The sequence below is a fragment of the Pteropus alecto genome, unplaced genomic scaffold, assembly GCF_000325575.1.
Source record: "Pteropus alecto unplaced genomic scaffold, ASM32557v1 scaffold65, whole genome shotgun sequence".
Lineage (NCBI taxonomy): Eukaryota > Metazoa > Chordata > Mammalia > Chiroptera > Pteropodidae > Pteropus > Pteropus alecto.
Window position 1 is genome coordinate 6,422,888 of NW_006439191.1, and position 18,451 is coordinate 6,441,338.

The 18,451-nt window shown below is 36.0% G+C and overlaps 1 protein-coding gene across 5 annotated transcripts in view; it reads right to left on the reverse strand.

The window, feature by feature from the left end:
• Positions 1-18,451, reverse strand: part of GPATCH2 (G-patch domain containing 2) — a 140,161-nt gene that overhangs the window by 120,603 nt on the left and 1,107 nt on the right. For 4 of the 5 annotated variants that reach the window (XM_006916225.3, XM_015592774.2, XM_015592773.2 and 1 more), the window contains exons 2-5: positions 9,927-10,655; positions 4,915-4,976; positions 1,925-2,107; positions 1,378-1,457 (exon numbers count right to left, since the gene is read on the reverse strand). In XM_006916225.3, coding sequence (XP_006916287.1) covers positions 1,378-1,457; positions 1,925-2,107; positions 4,915-4,976; positions 9,927-10,655 — 1,054 coding nt within the window. Of the gene's footprint in view, positions 1-212; positions 1,243-1,377; positions 1,458-1,924; positions 2,108-4,914; positions 4,977-9,926; positions 10,656-18,451 lie in introns of those variants that run through there. The other variant, XM_006916224.3, reaches the window with a different exon arrangement.

The window sequence follows — 18,451 nt, forward strand, 5'->3', positions numbered from 1 at the left end:
GCAATAACTTTAGGTAAAGGTCATGTCAACTCCAAGTTTCTTTCCCAATCATCATATTTAAGTTGGCCATTAAATGCTGAATTAACAATTAATCTATACAATAACATAAAAACACAGGTATGAAATCACAGTTTTCATCAATTATTTGAACTTATTAAAAATATCATTTTAATATAACCATTTTGAAGAATGCAAATGGCCTGAACGTAGTATAGTGTCTAAATTATACTACCAATAGAAATGTTACATTTCCCTTCTGCCTGGAGAAAATGAGCTCATGCAAGTATTTTTGACACTCACAGTGACACATACGGTCTGTCATTCTAAGGATGTGCAAGCAGCTCTCACTTTTAAACATGAAAATATGATTCAGAGTCATACAGTTTTCTGAAATATCAGCTTTCACATGATTTCGATAAGCTCTAAGCCAAATGATAATTTTGACTGGTTTCAGGTATCAGACAAAGCACATAATTAAAAGGTAGTAGTAAATGATTCTGTTAGCACAGACTAGTAATCACGGCGGCTAGCTTAAAGCGAGGATGATTTTGCAGTACAACGAAAACTGTAGTATAAAATACAATGAGTTTGAGATACAGAGCAGATTATCCAAGTAGAAAGCAAACTTAAAATACAAGCTCTAGAAAAAATGATCAACCTTACCTACTACTCATCTTAGCCCTTGTTAAAATACCCTGAGTAAAATGCAAGTATTTTAAATAATGCTAGTTATATACGTTTTCTCTAGAAATGAACCATAAATGTTAATGCATCACGTTTTTTTTTGTTTTTTTTTTTTTTATTTACAACAGTCAGGTAATGTAAAAATTAGTTCTTAACCAGTCACAATATAAACATTAAAGAATACCTACGTGACATCTGGACGTTTTTAATTTTCTAGCTTTTGTTAGCAGTTTGGCAAAGCAAGTGATACATAAATGGTTTCAATGTAAAAAAGAAAAATCATAAAAGAGAAAAATATATAAAATTTACAGTAGTTGCTACCCACCCTGGGCCAACCTAGATCCCTAGAAAGCTTCTCCCAAAGGAAGCATGCCAGTCCTCCAGCAAAAACAGCCCCATCTTTTCATCAGAGGCTCTCCCTTCAGTGATTCTCCTCCAGGGGAGAGGACAGGAGCCAGGTTCCCTCGAATGCCATTCCCCAGATGTTCAAAACGAAACTAATTTATTAGCATTAGAAGCTTTGGTTTATAGGGGAATCTCACTGGTCCAGTTTGTAGCCTACAAAAAAATGGATTATTTTTGAGTATAACATTAGAATGTGAATAAAGGATGAGGATGTGGCTTTTTATTCCATAGAAATGAATACATTTGCAAACATGACAAAAATTAAACAAACAAAAAAAGCATGCCTACCATTGAAGTTGGGGTCCCTCCAGATTTTTTAATGTTCTTGGAAGGCATTCCATGAAGGCGACTGAGTCTAGCTTGGAAACCTGGAAAATCCAAGCACTCAACTTAGGGGACTCTGTGGTCACTGGGGCATAGAAAAAGATCCTGTCAATGACAGGATTCAAAAAGTAAGTGGGCGAAGGGAAGCATCTCGAATAGTCGTGGGGAAAAGGCAAAGCCTGAACTTAAAGGGCCTGAAGCCATGCCGGGCCGGGGTCTAACGTGGGCAGCGCACAGTATCGACTGCTTAAGCATGAGGGTGTCATCCGGGGCTTTCCTTTGCTTCTGATGTCCCTTTCCCGTCATGTCAACACTTTCACGGTGGGGCTAGCACGACCCCAAGTCAAACCTCTCTAATAATTTGAGAGCACGACGGATGCAGTAGCTGAATTACTGGTCCACGTGTTTCGTTACAGCATCTCGCGTTTGCAGCCTTTCATTTCCAATTTTGCCTTAGATCCCTAGACTGACTAGAGCCCGTGGTTCCCACCCGGCAGGAAGCGCTACTGACCTCTTCTTCCGGGATGCGACGTAAGGGGGAAAGAACCGGTTAAGATACTTTCAAAGACGGGATCCGGTACGTTTTTGTCTAGCTCGGCGGGGTCTTCCTTTTCCCACCAGGGCACAATTCCAGTGATGCCACAGGCTCCACCCGACTCCTTTTCGTAAAACCAGTCACTCTGCTCATCATCACCTGTGCAAATACAAGAAATCCCCCAAAGATTCGGCTTTATTATCCAAATAAAGCCAGTTGTCAGGTTGAGATTTAAAAAATACAAGAGAGCAATTCAATTTGAATTTCTGATAAATGATTAATTTTTAATATAACTATAGAGTATGTGTATGGAATTTTTAGTATGTATACTAAACATACGTAAAAATAATTTGTTAGGTATCTAAAATTCAAATTTAACTGGGAGTCCTGTATATTATTTGGCAATTATATATATAATCTATCTATATCTATATATACATATATATATAAAACCTTTATTCTACCCCACAGTTTCATTTAAGAAATGGTTTTTTAACACTATAACAAGAACTGCCATCAACAAAAATATAAAATGCTGTGTTTTAGAACTAAATGTAAAAATGCGAAAAACAATAATAAACCAGTTAATCCTTTGGCAAAAACTATAGAAAAATCCATTTAAATTGCTATCCTTTCCACATTAAGGAAAAATAGGCCTTAATCTCCTGCCAGAAATTAAAAGGTATAAAACTGCAGAACTTATTCTTTGCAGCTGATAATGGTATCTATTAGCTTAATTTCATGATGTATATGGAGTGTAAAAGGGGAAACAGTCATGAACAGATGTGACTAAATGGAATTAATCTGATTAAGTTCATTAACCAATAGCTGTGAAAAAGCTGATTTTAAATGAAAAGTGACAATACCGCAGAGTTTACAAAGAAACTTATACCGGACTACTACAAGGTGTTTTTTTATCACTAGTCAAAGTAAGTTTGAGAACATCCATAAGTAACCGTGGCATATTGATCAATTTAAAATTTAGTTTGAAACGTGCCCTGGGTGTGAATCAATAGTATTTTTTATTTTAAAAAGGAATAATAAAGAGACAAAAATACAGAAAAAGAGAGCTTTTAAAAATAAGAGAGAAACAGCATTTTGAATACAATCTGTATTCAAAAGTCTTCTTCAAAAGTTTCTTCATGATTCTTATAAAAATCTACTGCCACAAACTTTTCCCTTTAGAAAAAGTTTTTGATTTCCATTTCTCATTACAAATATTTTTTAATGCAAATTAAATAAAAATGTAAGCTTCAACTGAAAATGATTTTATGGGAAACAGCTATATTTCAAATTATAAGGGAGAAAAAAATTTTAAGCATTTGGAAAACCAGAGTCACCAGTATTTCAATTGAGGATTTAATAAAAATTAGTTTTAAAAAAAATCACAATTCAAAACATATAAATATCAGCACTTTTACTGAGAGTTATATTGAAATTTCACAGATTAGGTATAACCATTAGAAAAGAAAGGGAATCCCTTGAAACTGACTACCCTAGGTCTTAATTCCTATTAAGACAACATCACTATAGAAAAACAAGGTTATTTTGCTCTTGATGTGAGACACAACTTTATTCTTAACAGGGAAATCAAGTAGGTAAAGATTACAAACTTGGGCTCTAAAGGCAAACAGATCAATTAGAATTCTAGTGTTCTGTAACATTGGGAGTTACTACAACACTATTAGCCTAGGTTTCATCATCTTAAAAAGGGAGGGCGGGCAGATATCATAAGGGGGTTTAAAGAATTTAATAAGAATTTAAAGTAAATTAAATGTGAAAAAAAAGCACTCAGCAATGTGAAATATAATAAGCTCACAATAAATGCTAGCATAATATTCTAAGCTACTCCATGCTTTTCAAAGATTGATAGGCTTATTAAAATGTTATTTTTTTAGAGTTTTTTCATTTCATTTCATTACCAAATTCAACAGTTATACTATAGCTTTGGGTAGATCTATGTATTTTAACGAGAACTTAGGTATATTATCGAGATAGTCAAACTCGCTCTTAGCCCTGAGGTTCTACCATATTTTAGCAAAATCTCTTCACTTTAAAAAGTCTACAGCTTTTAAAAGTTATGTACCTATTTATCCAGGACAAATGGTTTACAAGTAAACAGAAAAGAATGATCACTTAATTTACTGGTATTGCCAAGAGAAAAAAATATTGTCTAAGAAAATTATTATCTAAGAAACGACTGTGTGGGATGGCTATTATGTTGTCCTTTTTCTCACAGCATCTTTAAACTACTAATATTTAAAACAATAAATAGTACCTTTACCCTTAGAACTTACTGCTTTCCTCTAAAGATTCTTAAGAAATACATTTAACATTTATGATTGAGGATCTGCACGTATGCCTCCTGCTCCCTTATTAAGGTTTTTATACTTTCTTCCAGAAGAGGTAGTTTCAAAATAATGTCACGGTAAAGTATGAAAAGCCTCAGGAAATTTCTAAGATGGAAGAGATCTAAGTTGTAAAACATTACTGTTTAACAATTACAATATTGAATCCATGAAAATTGTCTAATTACTTACAAACTAGATAGGGTGAATAAATGTCACAGCTGAATAAAAATGACAAATGACTTGCAAATCTAACTATATAAATGCTTAAACAGAATTAAATACACTTGAAATCAGGTGAAGAATGAGAACCAGTGTCTTGTAAACTTGCTAAAAGAGACAAAGCTGAGAGGACTGAGGTATGTAAAGCTTCCTGAAGGAAGATAACCCTCCTTCGGTGTTATCAGCTCTGCATACTAGCATTAGAGATAGTCAGTTACTTGAGGTTATGAAGACAAGATACGTCCACGGCATGTGAGAGAGTTAAACCCCAGTGCACTACGTAGTGTGCATAAGGTAAATGGGTCGCAGTCATCAACTTATGGAACAACTAGTAATAAGGATAACTTTACAATGAAGACTTTTTCCAAAGAGAGAAGAAAAATGACTTTTCAGTACCTTGCCTTCCCTCATCGTTGGTAAACAGACCAGCATCAGTGCTGCTGAGGCTGCTGGAATCACTGTCATAAGGAAAAGAAAAAAAACAGATCAGAAGAACAATTGATCTCTCAGTCGTAAAATTTAAAAGACATGGCAGCTCAGAGATGGACCTTAAGCCTAACAAAGATTTGAAAGGAAATAAGATGATTTTTTTTTTTATTCTTCAAACTGCAAATATCCTGGTTCCATTAACTACAGAGCATATTATTTTGGGCACATAAAACCACAGGAAGCTAACGGGATCCTGACGGGACGCCAGATGTGCCTGCAACGAGGTCCTGACACAATGGATGCATTTCATCATCCGCTTTCCTCCGACGCACACTGCTCCTATCCCATGCCATGCGGTTCCGCTCGAGCTGCGGACACCGCCGCTCGGTGAAACGGGAATAGGCTCCATCGAAAGCAGGCTAAGCCTTTCTTCCGCACATGAAATACAAGAGCCTGCGACGAAATTACTTTTCACAATAACCACATGGGCAAATATCCTGGAAAGGATATTACTTAAGAATCCACAACAACTCTATGACTCAGCAAGAAAGAAAATAGTTGACAAGAGTAACGATCCAGATTAAATCAAAGTTAAGGTCTCTCTGGGCAAAAACTGAGCAAAAAAAGATTACCAATATGAAGGAGTATGCGAAAATAACTCCTATAGAGAAGCTGGAGCGTGTCAAAATTAACATACACGTTAAAACAAAGAGTAGGCATTCGACGGACATGAACTAATTGTTAATATTAGTTCGAATACAAGAAATGTGATAACATAGTTAAAAAAAAAATTACGGTCATACGATAAACGGTTTGTCCTCTAAAGAAAGTGAATGACGTTCTTTAAAAATTCACACATATTCTCTTCATATTGTAATTCTTAATTTTACTAATCAGAAAACTGCCCCAGGTGAATTTTTATATTATAATACTTTTTTCATTAACATCCTAATCTGTTTTAAAGTATTTAAATTGAGTATTTAAAAAAAAGATTAAAATTATAGACGAGGTCTAAATCCATATATATTTTTTGAAGATAAAATTTCATCTCGGTTTCTGTTTGAGTTTTTGAAAACAAATATAAACAAAAACTAAAAGAATTTAAGTGACACTGTCCTTAGGAACTCTGAACCTTTAACTTTCCTCAAGTTAAGAGAATGTATGAAGCTCCCTATACTACATAAGCATTAATGAAAGAAAGTAATACTTTCTAAGAGCACCAAATCCACATTTTATTTACAAACATACATGCTGGTCGATGCACAGTGATGTTAGAGTATTAAAAACACTTTGGGAAGTCTGTGTCTTTTTGCTATTTAGCTGTCCAAACTACTATTGATTTTTTCTTTCTCTTCTGTGACTCTGTAGTGCTTTCCTGTCTGTCCCCAACAACGCAACTCTAATAAAGGGACTTGTACACACCTCAGGTCCCCATCCCCTTGAAGCAAAATGTATTTAAAATTCAGAATTCTTCAAATTTTAGAGGGGTATGTTCTAAGATGCCTAGAGGGGGTTGGGACAGCACTCCGTAATCAAACACACTGATATAATTGTTTTCAATTAAATGAATGAATATCCACATTAAATACAGGTCAAGTTAGGTCTGGCCACAAATAAATTAGGTTTTCACAGCTTTCAGAATTCAGATTTGCAGATAAAGGATTGTGAATCTATGTGCTTTTCATCTATTTATTTTTTGCACAATGGTCTTCTAATCTCTCTGAGTTCAGAGAGTTTTACCCTGTCTAATATATTCTACATGTAAGCAGGTTCATCTTATCAAAATATAACTTGTTGACTAAAAATATGGATGGGATCCTGGAACACGAAAAAGACATCAAATTAAAACAAAGGGAATTCTAATAAAGTATTGACTTTTGTTAATAATGTGCCAACACTGGCTCATCAATTCTGGCAAATGAGCCACAGGAACGTAGGCTATTAATATTAACAACAGGGCACAGGACATCCATCTCTGTGACTTTTCTGTAAATCTAAACAGTCTTAATAGTCTTCCATTAAAAATCTAAAGTTACTTCGCCACACTTGTTGGATTAAATTTAGATTTCAAGGCGCTCTCTCTCTGGGTAGACGCCCACCTAAATTCTTCCCATCCTCGCCTCTGGTCTTTCTCTAAGGGGGGTCTTTATGTCCTCGCTCATCTCTCTCTGCTTGGTCACTCTTCTCAAAGATGTAAAGAAATCAAAACCGCGTCTCTGAGACCAGCCCTTAGTTCTCAGAGATCTCGTCCTAACTTGAGATATTTTTACATGCGTTTTAAACAACGTTTCCTAGTTACATTTCACCTCACTGACGTCCAGCTAGATGCTCTGGGCACATCGTGTGGTTGTTAACGTGTTCATCAAATCGGTACCTGACGGCCATTATGGCTCACTTGCCGGGACACCTTCTTTCACTTTTTTCAGTGTGACTCGTATAGCGCAGAATTCGGAGGAGACATGCCCTGAATGCTTATTGAATTAATGGATGTGCACTAATCGCAATCTCCAGCCCCAAGCTGTTCATTTCCTCTATTTTCTCTTCCTGAAACCCGGGCATCATCTGAGAGTCCTTTTTCTCATTCATCCTCTGACGTACAGTCGGTCAACCTTCCAGGGTCTCCAGCTCTTAAAACCGCTCTCGTATATTTTTTTTTCTGTACTATCACTGCCATAATTCACCTCCCATTGAAGGACAGACCGGAGGTCAGTGAAAGCCGAAGGAAACACTGCTGTCAGGATCACATGTGTTATCTTGATAACATGAAAATCTAATTGATAACATGGGAGTCTAACTTAGTTTCTTCACTGACTTCCCCATTATTTATATGGTGAAATTCAAACTTTTTCCCACAGTGCACGAGGCCTTTAAGACCTGCTTATTGCTGTCGCCTCGACTCCGACTTTATGTTCTGGTCATAATGAACTACATATACTTTTACGAATATACCACGCTGGTTTCACAAGCCATGCCTTCGCGCAAGGTGGCCTCTACCCAGCAATGCCATTTCCCTCCCTCACTTCCCTCCTCCAACATCCCTGCAGGCTTAGCGCTGCTCTAAAGCACAGCTCCTTCAGGAAGTCCTCCCTCCAGTACCTTCCTTCCGCACATTTCGTTTTCATCACCTGCTTGTCTGCTATTCCAGATTATGACGCTTAGAGAACAGGGGCTGTCTCATGAGCAGTCTCAGCACTATGAGTGAAGAGTGAACAGCAGTTACTCAGGGCCTGTTAAATCACTCACACACACGGAAGCAGTTCAATTCTTACTTATAAATCGGTTCCAAGGAAATACATAACTTTTTACAGGAGGAAAGCTTTGGAAGTAGTCTCAAAAAAACTTACACTTGTTGGGAAAACACCTTAAATATTTAGCAGTCTTCCCACAGGACGAATATGCATCTAACTCTTAAGTGACAAGGAAGAAACAATTATACACGTAAGTTAAAATAAAAGAAATGAAGAGGGTTTCATCTCATTTCTCTTCCACGGTAGATCTCTGTCAATAAAAGGGAGGCTTGCCCAGTCCATCCAGAAAGCAGGGAATCTGTGAATAATCCAGAATTGAGCACTATCTCCACTGACTCCCTTCCTCCCTCCCAGCAAGTGAGCAAGATAATTACTTTCAAGTCAAGCTAAGTGTCCTCAGTCACAGTGGACCAATAGCAGCATACAAATCATTCTCATTCTAGTATAAAAATGACATGTTTCTTGGAAGAAAAGCAGAAACATAAACTTTTCAAAATCTTTCTGAAACGTTTTTAAAGTAATTTTTACTTCTTTGGAAAAACTGCATAAATACATAAATAACAAACCATTTCTAATAAAAGGCCCATTCTATAAAATTTTACCAGGTCCTACTCGTGTCTGTAATCACATAATCACATTTACAAGCAAAAAAATATATATTTTTTATAGATGTATGTATATGTATATGTATGTGTATATGTGTGTGTATATATATATTTGTATATGTGTGTGTGTGTGTGTGTGTGTGTGTGTGTGTATATATATATATATATATACACACACACACACACACACACACACACACACACACATAATTTGTGTGTGTATATATATACATAATAATTTGTGTGTATATATATATACACACACACACACATACATATATATATATATATATTCTATAGGTCACAATCTACTTTTAAAACGCTAATCCTACAAATTAAAAATCAAATATTCTTTACCAGACCATTTTAAGGAATGATTTTTCTGCACTGGTTCTGCATGTGCTTTTAAGGACACACCTAAGAGGATGAACAGTATCAATACTTTCTAATTTTCTGCAAGTAGCATTAATTCTCTGTAAAACAAAAGTGGTCACTTACCTTTTGATGCTGTTAAAACAGTTCTCATCCTTGTGGCATACCTGCTTTCCAGAATGGATAGATTAGACTACCTGCCAAAGGATCACTGCTTTCCCCATTTGTCTAAAGACAAGGTGAGGTGTTTCTAGACTGTAAACTGGGTGTTACAATTCATAAGTGATGAGAACTCCTAGTGATCTATAGACTTAAAATAGCAAGCCACGCATGTTGAAGTGGTATCAATTTTTGAATCTCAGTAATCAGAATAAACTGATGAATTGTGAAACAAAAGAACGAAAGACTAATACTCTATAGTTAAACAAGTAAGTAATGATATATCCAATTCTGAGAGTTACGGGTGTGCGATTATTCAAATGCACATCCTTCCCTGTGAAGATCTATTTCCTTTTCTCTTTGTAGCTAAAAATTAAGTCATTACAACAAAATCAAAACACTTTGTATAAATCAAATAAGCGATTTTGTTTTGTCATAAACGTCATAAATGATAAGAAAACGTAACCCTGGTTAAGCAGTAATATCACTACCATTATAGTTAGTTAAAAATAATAGAATTAATTTAAAAACAAAACACATTCACCCACGAACACTGCAGACACATATCTTTATAGTTAGGAAATCTGAAAGTCACCTTTCACTCATGAGTTCATCGGAGACTTTCTGCTCCTCACAGTCCATTTTGTCCTTGTTGCTCTGGCTCATTTCCTCACTTTCCAAAACGACGCCTTCGTCTGGGATTTTCGGTCCTTGTCTAATGATTCTCAGCTTCCTTTTTTTGACCTTGTTCCTGGTAAACTCCTGGTACTGGTAGGCCCTGTCGCTGTCCATGTCCTGGTCCCTGCCACCTTCGGGGGGCTGCGTCATGGCGCGTTTGCAGCCGCCGTCCTGCGGGAGGTCCACGGCCATGCGCTTCACCTTCCTCCTGCGGCGCAGCGTCCTGGTGGCCAGGCTGGGCCCCAGGCTGTCCACGGCAAAGTCGCACTCGTGCCACAGGGGCCTCTTCCCGCGGACGCTGTTGTTTAAGTTTGACGACGGCCTGCGCTTGGCCACCAGCATCTGGTCATCAGAGTCACTGTGATCTTTTTTGTTGTTATTGTGATTCTCCCTGTAGTCCTTGCTCGGTTCCTCGAGGCTAGAGTCGGAGCCCTCGCTTAAGCAGTGACCGGGGTCCCAGGGGTGATGTGCGTTGTGCGACCTCCGCTTCCGCCCCCTCCTCTTCCTTGCCTGGCGTTTCAGGGGGCAAGAGAGACTTCGAGAATGGTCTCCCGTTTCGGCGAATCCCCCTCGGGCCTGCTCTGAGCTCTCCTCCAAGGCTGAGACGAGATCATGAACCAGTTCTTCCATGGTTCGACTGAAATGCCTACATTGTCGAGAGAAAAAAAAAAAAATTAAAGGAAAAAATATAAAGAAAATAGTATTAACCATGTTAGCCTAGCTCATTACAGCAGACAGTTCACTCTAAATCTGGCGAAAATTAATGGTTATTACAAAGAAATATTTAAAAGCTTTTTAATTTTCCTATCTAACACATTAGAGTTTTAAATATTCGGACTCATTTTAAGGTCTCTTTTCCTGTATAAGTTCTTTTATTAAATATAGGAATTACTTCAAGATAGAGCAGAATATCAGCAATGGAAAGGTCTCAGTAATTTTATATTTTTACTGTGTAATTATGGTAAAGTTATTTCTGCCTAAAAACTGTTCTTTAGCCTATTCCTGTCCTTTTCTGAGAGCCAGATATAGAGAGAACTTTTTCAATCTCCTGCTGGCCCCATTTTTAAGAAGCACCAACCCTCCACTCACCACACGCTCTACCAGTGACGGCCATGCCATGCCCAGTACCCAGACTGGCAGGCGCTCTCAAGATTTGTAATACGTATAAAAAGCAAGTTTAACCAAATACTAGGCATTAAGTTAGGCCACACTAATCTCATAAGCCAGTGAAGCAAAAACTATACTCAAACTAGAGCCTTACTGTTCTGAAATGGCCCATCATTTTTCTTACAAGTCATCTGAAGAAGTCTCTTGGCCTTTTTTTATAAAAAGAGACAAAAACTACTAAGCTATACTACCAGTGAGAAAATTATCCACTAGTCAGCAAGGATAAACATCAGTATTCTTTGAGAATTTTTATAAATTATATTGGCCCTTTCCAAACCCAGCTCCCAAAGATTCTAAATCGGTGGGTGTGCAAGAGGGCTCAGAATTCTGATTTTATTTTTTAAACATAATAGGTAATTCAAATATGTACCTTTCTTATGAAGATCATGAACAATCATTTCTCAAATTGAAGCATCAAAATATTCTACTTATAGAAAACAACATAGTTTCTAGAGTCTATAACAGGGGTAGGCACACTTCTCTGTAAAGGGCCAAACAGTAAACATTTGAGGTCCCCCGGCTAAGCCTTGGGCACTGCTCACTCAGTTTTTTCATCATGTGGCAAAAACGGCCACAGGTAATACATACCAGAATGGGTGTGGTAGTGTTTCAATTACATTTTATTTCCAAAACGAAATGAGGGCAGGCGACACTTTGCTGACCCTTCTTCATGTATTCTCTATAGTCTATATTTTCAGAAGTTTGCCAAGTCCCCTACAATAACTTTCAACTTTGTCTTTTCATTTCAATGATAACCTGAAAACACACACGTCGTGATTCAAGTGGGTTTACCACTCAGAGGACAACGCATGAGTAGCTCCTAGCCCTTGAGCGATGCTATGTGCCAGGCCTATTTTAAGTGTTTCACACGCATCATCGCATTTCATCCTCACATAATAACCCTATGAGGTGGTTGATGAAAACACACCGGCAGAGGCTGGGGGCAGCTTGCCCAAGGTGGCACACCCAGGAAGTGGTAGAAACAGGATTCAAACCCTAGCAATCTGGTTCCAGAGCCTGAATGCTCGCCCAGCTGCTGCCAAAATCAGCTACACGATCCCAGAACCCAGCTTGCATTTTTGTTCATGAGTTTTAGCAGCAGGTGGTACAATTGTGACGAAACTGATGATCCAAACAGGTCTCTCCTCCATCACCTCTGTTAATTACTGCCTTTTTGTTTTCCCTTTCCTGAGAATTTTGTTCTTTCCCTTTAACATTATTTCTTTGGAAGAGACGTAGTCTGAAAGACCTGGTTTTTTTTTTTTAACATAATACTGCACCTTTAAAAACTGCCTGCTGGCCAGTTTAAACACATACTACAATAAGGATTTTTTGTCAGGAAGACTCAGTATCACCTGGTTCTGGAGTCACTTACTTTATGAAGATTCAGTTTTCTTACCAATAGGTGAATTACTAGTTCTAAATATTAATATGAAATTAACAATGCATGAATATAAACTCCAGCTAAAGTTGCAGATTATTTTGGAAGTCACAATTTAATGCTTTACTTTCAAAGAGAAAATTTGGTCTTAACATTAGAAAAAGGTTGGCAGATCAGATTCAACACATTAAAATCTGATACTCTTCATTTAATTTCATTTTTAAAATATTGCTGTAACTATTAGTTTAACAATATATAACCAATAATGATACTAAGAACGAAAGCAAAATTTCTTTATAACATCATTAAAATTGTGTCAGCCGTATTTGATTGTTTTTCTAAAGAGAAATTAAAAAAAAAATAACTAGAAGAATCCAGTTTATTCTATAAAGTCACTCAAACATGAATCAACTAAAATACTACTTTAGAAATCGTTTTTTAAAACCCTATAAAAACATAGGAAAAATACCTTTAATATAAGTCCATTCGAAATTCAAATCACTACCTCCCCCCTTCAGTTTCAACTAACCAGACTCCTGCAAGTCGATTCCCCCTAAACCCCTGTTAAAGAGCCAATAACGTTAGCCAGTGGGCAAGGTGCTTCACTTCCATCACTTGGGTAAAACTGGCACCACTGGCTTCACAGAAACAAAGTTATCACAAGAGACCATGACGTGATCAATAGCTCATGTATTTCCTTTGCCTTCACATTTACACTGAAGACACCACGGCAGTGAAACACTTTATCCTAAAAGTATTTTCTTTAATAAGACATTTCCTATTGGAGGGGAAACCTGGAAATACATAACTTTTCTATATAAAAATCTGTTTATTAAGCATCCAGTTTTGAAGTTCATAAATTATAAAATTCAGCAAATTACTACTTTGCTAATTTGAAAGTTTTATATTCGCATTTATAAAATAATTTCTGTTCATTTGGAAATGAAATCTTTGGGGAATAGTCTGTACTGGGAGTAATGTCTAAGATAGCAACAGTTCACTAATAGTTTTTTTAAGATGGTCCAAATAAAGAGAATAAAGTTATAACCCCACTATGTATATAAAGCTGGATTTTATAAAGGGAAATGATTTGAGCAGATAAGCATTTTGTTTTTTTCAGGTGGTACTAGATTATGCTGAGTACTATAAAATGTACAATCAACCCAAAATTTGATGTGCCAGATCTGGGTAAAAATATTTGGCCAAAGGTCAAGTTTGTTTGCCCTCCTCTAGGAAATACTAAACATCCAGTAAAATGAGTGAACTGGTCTCCTTGGCTTCCTTAATACCCAGGCTTAATTAATTAAAAAAAAGGCCTTCCTAAAAACTATTTTGGCAGTGACTATTAATATTTGAAGCCTCCATTAGCAATAACTACTATTCCTAAGAGAAAAAAAACATAATTTATAGAAAAACTAGGGAATAATTTCCTTGAGTGGATATTGGTTTAAAAATAACTGCATAACAAGAGGATAGATATGTGTGTCTGCTGAATAAATCTAACAAGTTCATCAGAAAACAAAAATCTTCCAGATATAACTAAATGGTAATTGACTACAGCTATAAATATCTAGTTAAGGAGGAAAAAAATCAAACATTCTTTGTCACCCGGTAAAATTCTCATATTTATCTTTATAAAACAGATGATTTCTTCCACAAAGTTAAATAATTTTAGAAGCGGAGTGCTAAAAGTTACCTGTTGCTAAATACAACTTAACTGGCTTTCAAAAACTTAAGGGAAGAAATAGTCATTTAGGTGTTAGTTTCTGTATGAATAAAAATTCAGCGTGTACAAAAAAACTGTACTAACACAGCACCTGTTCCTGAACTATACTGATTGACGGGTGTGTGCTATGACTGCTCGCAAATTTAAGAAAAGAGACTCAGAACTAAGTGTCTCGTTACTCATGTTAGCTTCATTTTAAAATTTAAAAGGATAGTTGGCCTTAAAAATATATAGCAAACGGCCAAACGGTATGAATTAAAATTGATGCATAACAGCATAACGTTGACAATGAGTGACTAAACATGCAAATGGTGAGCCTTAGGATGACACAGCAAGGACTAAATTTCATGACTAATTTAACAGAATGTGATCCATAAGAATTATACTGTTTAAGATTTCTGCTGCCCATCAGAATTTATAAATTTGGTAATATTGCCAAAATAAGTCTTTATTTCAGCCTAATAACTTATTAATAGACTATGTCTTCCTTTTTCTCCTTGTTATATATTTTGGGGGAGGTCGTCTTAGAAATTCAAGACTAACCATAACATTAAATGTCAATACTTGGGCTCATTTAGAAAACTCCTTGACCTATCTAAACCAGAAGTAAACTTTTCTCTCGTTTTGAAAAAAGGTAGCATGGGGATGGGGGAGCCTATGTTATTCTAAAATGTACTGTAAATGATCGATTATAACTTTATATTAACACTGGGCAATAGATATGAAATATAAAATTCTCTAGGGACGAAAAGGCTGGGAGGAAACTACAGAACTTGAGTTTATAGGTAGTGGTACTCATTAGCCCTAGGACCTCGGACAAATTACTTGTCTTCTAATTGGTTTAGTCATCGTAAAAGCGGGATCATAAAAATGGGTATGATTTCTATCTTGAAGAGATTCTATGAGGATTAAAGTCGGTCCTTAATGCATTAGAACAGTTATTTCAACTTGCAACCGAAGTGGTAAAATAGAGGTTATTTACAATTAAGAGAAACTGGTCACTGAAATGTCAATCCCGTCTGCTTTTAAGGTATAACCATAGTAGGAATCCTGAGGATATCATACAACCAAAGACCTTCAACCTCTGAGATCTTGAACCACTCTGAATGCTGGACAGAGTAGAGATAATAGACATTTGCAAAAATCATTCTTAAAATTTCAAGAGATTCAGGGACTCCTTAAAGATTCTAAGATTTTAAGAAAAAAAAAATTCAAAAATCCCAAGTTAAAAAAAAAAAAAATTCTGTACATCTGACCTGCTCTTGTCTTAATGATATACAGATTTAAGAAATAAAGAAAATCATCCTTCCAAGTGAAGAGTCACAGTTCTCTACGCAGAAAAACTCCTTTCTCATGATGGAAGCGCTCAACCTGAGGTGCTGTGGGCAGCGGCTACTCTGTCACTTTTGTCACAGGCACACTCAGAATGCTTGTTTTCCTCCTTACCCTAGCAACCTGGTGAAAAACAAACCACAGGTGGCTTTAAAGGAAAAAACTCCAATTCTGCTTTCCAAATGGCATGTAATAAGGCAAACTCATTTATTATTTAAATTTGATTTTTGTTACTTGACAACTTCAGTAGTCATTCCAAACGTCTTTCCTTATACTCTAATGACTTTCGAAATATGAACTATTGAATAAGAAACTTCCTAAGTGAATTAATATCAAAGTCTAAAACAACAACAAAAAAATCGTGGAATCTAAAAGACAATTCATTCCAACTCCTGTCAACAGGCATGTATGAGAGTGCATCTAGGCAAACTTCCAGTTTATAGGAAATGAGTCTCATTCATTGCTTCTACATGGTAACTGCTTAATACGTAGCAAATATAGAATATATTCTGTATTCCTAGAATAGCAATGAGAATGAAGACAATTGAATATTAATTACAAATATCAAGCATAATACATGACACATCACAGATGTTAAAAAAAATCTGTTGGATAAACAAACTAATGAATGACTAAATAACAAAAGAAAACTATGACTTGACTAAAAATTTAGACAATCGAGATTTCAAAATTTCTGTCACATTAATAAGTTAGATACTCAAATTTTTTAGTTAAGTAAATGTGCCAAGTTAAGAGCACATTATTGAAGATGGTTTAGGGTTTCCAGCATGCCATAAGATAAGGATGCTAAGAAGCTATTCCAAGATTAATGAGTTATTAGCCCCAAATCATACTGGCCATTGCTCTGATTCCTAATCGTTGAAACAGAAACCTGACTCAAACAAACCTGACAGTATAAAACTGAGTTCAAGACAACGACAAAAAAAGAGCAGTTATTAAAAAATGCACATATTTCACTATGCAGTTTTTCAAGATTAAAAAAAAAAACACCAAAATAACAAATAGTAATGAAACTATAGAAACAAAGGTCTAGAATCAACAGTTTATTTTTAATTTTTTTTAAGGCAAAGCCACAAAGTTAAGTAAATAAATACTGTCGTTCAATATGTCAATAATTCAATATTTTCATTACCAGGGACTTAATTCTTAAAATGTTTAGTTTGACCTATTAAAAAAACCCAGAGATTGACTTTAAACATAAATTATTAATGTAAAAAGTAATAAAGAGAGTGTACCTAAATTCTAAATTTGATTTGTGCACCAAATGAATCACATTTTAAAAGGTTAACATTAGATGTACCATGATAATACATCCTGGACCCTAACGTGAGTGATGAGGCAGGAAGTGACAAACTCTCAGCTATAATTTTTTTTTTTATAAAAACATAATATGAATCACTTTTAAGATTAACTTGAACAAAAAATATATTCATTTCCTGAAATACACACACAAAGAAAATCACAGACTCTTTATTATTTAATTATATAAAACTTCTTTAGGTTTCTTAACTATAAAACATAGTATCAATTCTACTTTTCGGCAAATTGTTAAAAAAGAGATAAACCATCTACAATTACCTATTTGGTGACTAAAAATTGAAATACTAATCTTGATGCTGGAGAAAAAGTTGTAGTCAAGATGGGAGTTAAATACGTCATGAATTCCAGTTTGGTTAACAAATCTGGGCTTATACTTTCCAGTTTACATACTCCTTGAGATACAGTATATTACTCAGACATGGGCAGTACCCTAGGGTGGTTAAGCATTTTTGTAAAATATACTGGAATCACTGCAAATACGCTACTTAAGTAAGTTACTTAAACTATATCTGCCCCTCTCACATCTCTAAAATGAAAAAAAAAAGACAGAACCTACGTCAAGATTTACATAAGGTGATATGTATGTAAAACCTGGCACCAGGTAACCACTTAGTAGTAGCACACCGAGGGGCACTGGAATGTCCCCCCTGGGACAAAACATACATGCACAGTTGTATAGTAAATGCCACTGAAGACAGGATAGCTGTGCAGATAAACTAGAAAATAAAAGTTCCAGTTGCCTGGGACACATTCGTTCTGCCAGATCAGGTGTGATTTCAAGAACTGCATTCAGAAACAGATTCAGTGCAAGGCACTGTGTTAGACTCTGGTGCCATTGCTCTCTGGCGCCATAAGAAAAGATGAGTTGTGCGCTGTCAAGTGAAAATAGGACAGGCTCTTTAAAAGAGAACTGAAGGAGGGTAGCTGTGCATTATAAAGAGGCACCTGACCGTGATTTAGGTAGAAGGTGGAAGGGAGAGGAAGGAGTTCAGAGTCATATTTTTTAATTAAATAGTCACCTATTCTACCAACCAGTATCACTAAAGCACGAGCAGACCAATCTGCATAGCACACTTGGTCTCTCTCCCTTAACAAGATATCGAATGGTGAAACTTTAAGAAAGGTGCCCTGGAGAGAGAACTCTGCGGGATGGAGATGTCTTAGGCCTTGTTTGGTGTGGTAGTTACACGATATGTACAACTGTCAAAACTAAAACTACTAAACACTCAAATACGTTCTATGCTAATTACATCACTATTAAAAAAGTGCTCCCTGCCTTTTTGAATGGAAAATGCGAGAATTTAAAAGGAACATAACTAAATCTATATTCATTATAAAATGAACCATAGAATGAATTGATCTCACTGAAAGCATTTTAGCCAAGACATTCTTTTAACTTTTCAGATATCGGTGATGCAAAATAAATTGTTTGAGGTTACACACTACTAAAATCCCCCATGTTCTCATTTGCTGCAGAATCCAGGAACGGACATAC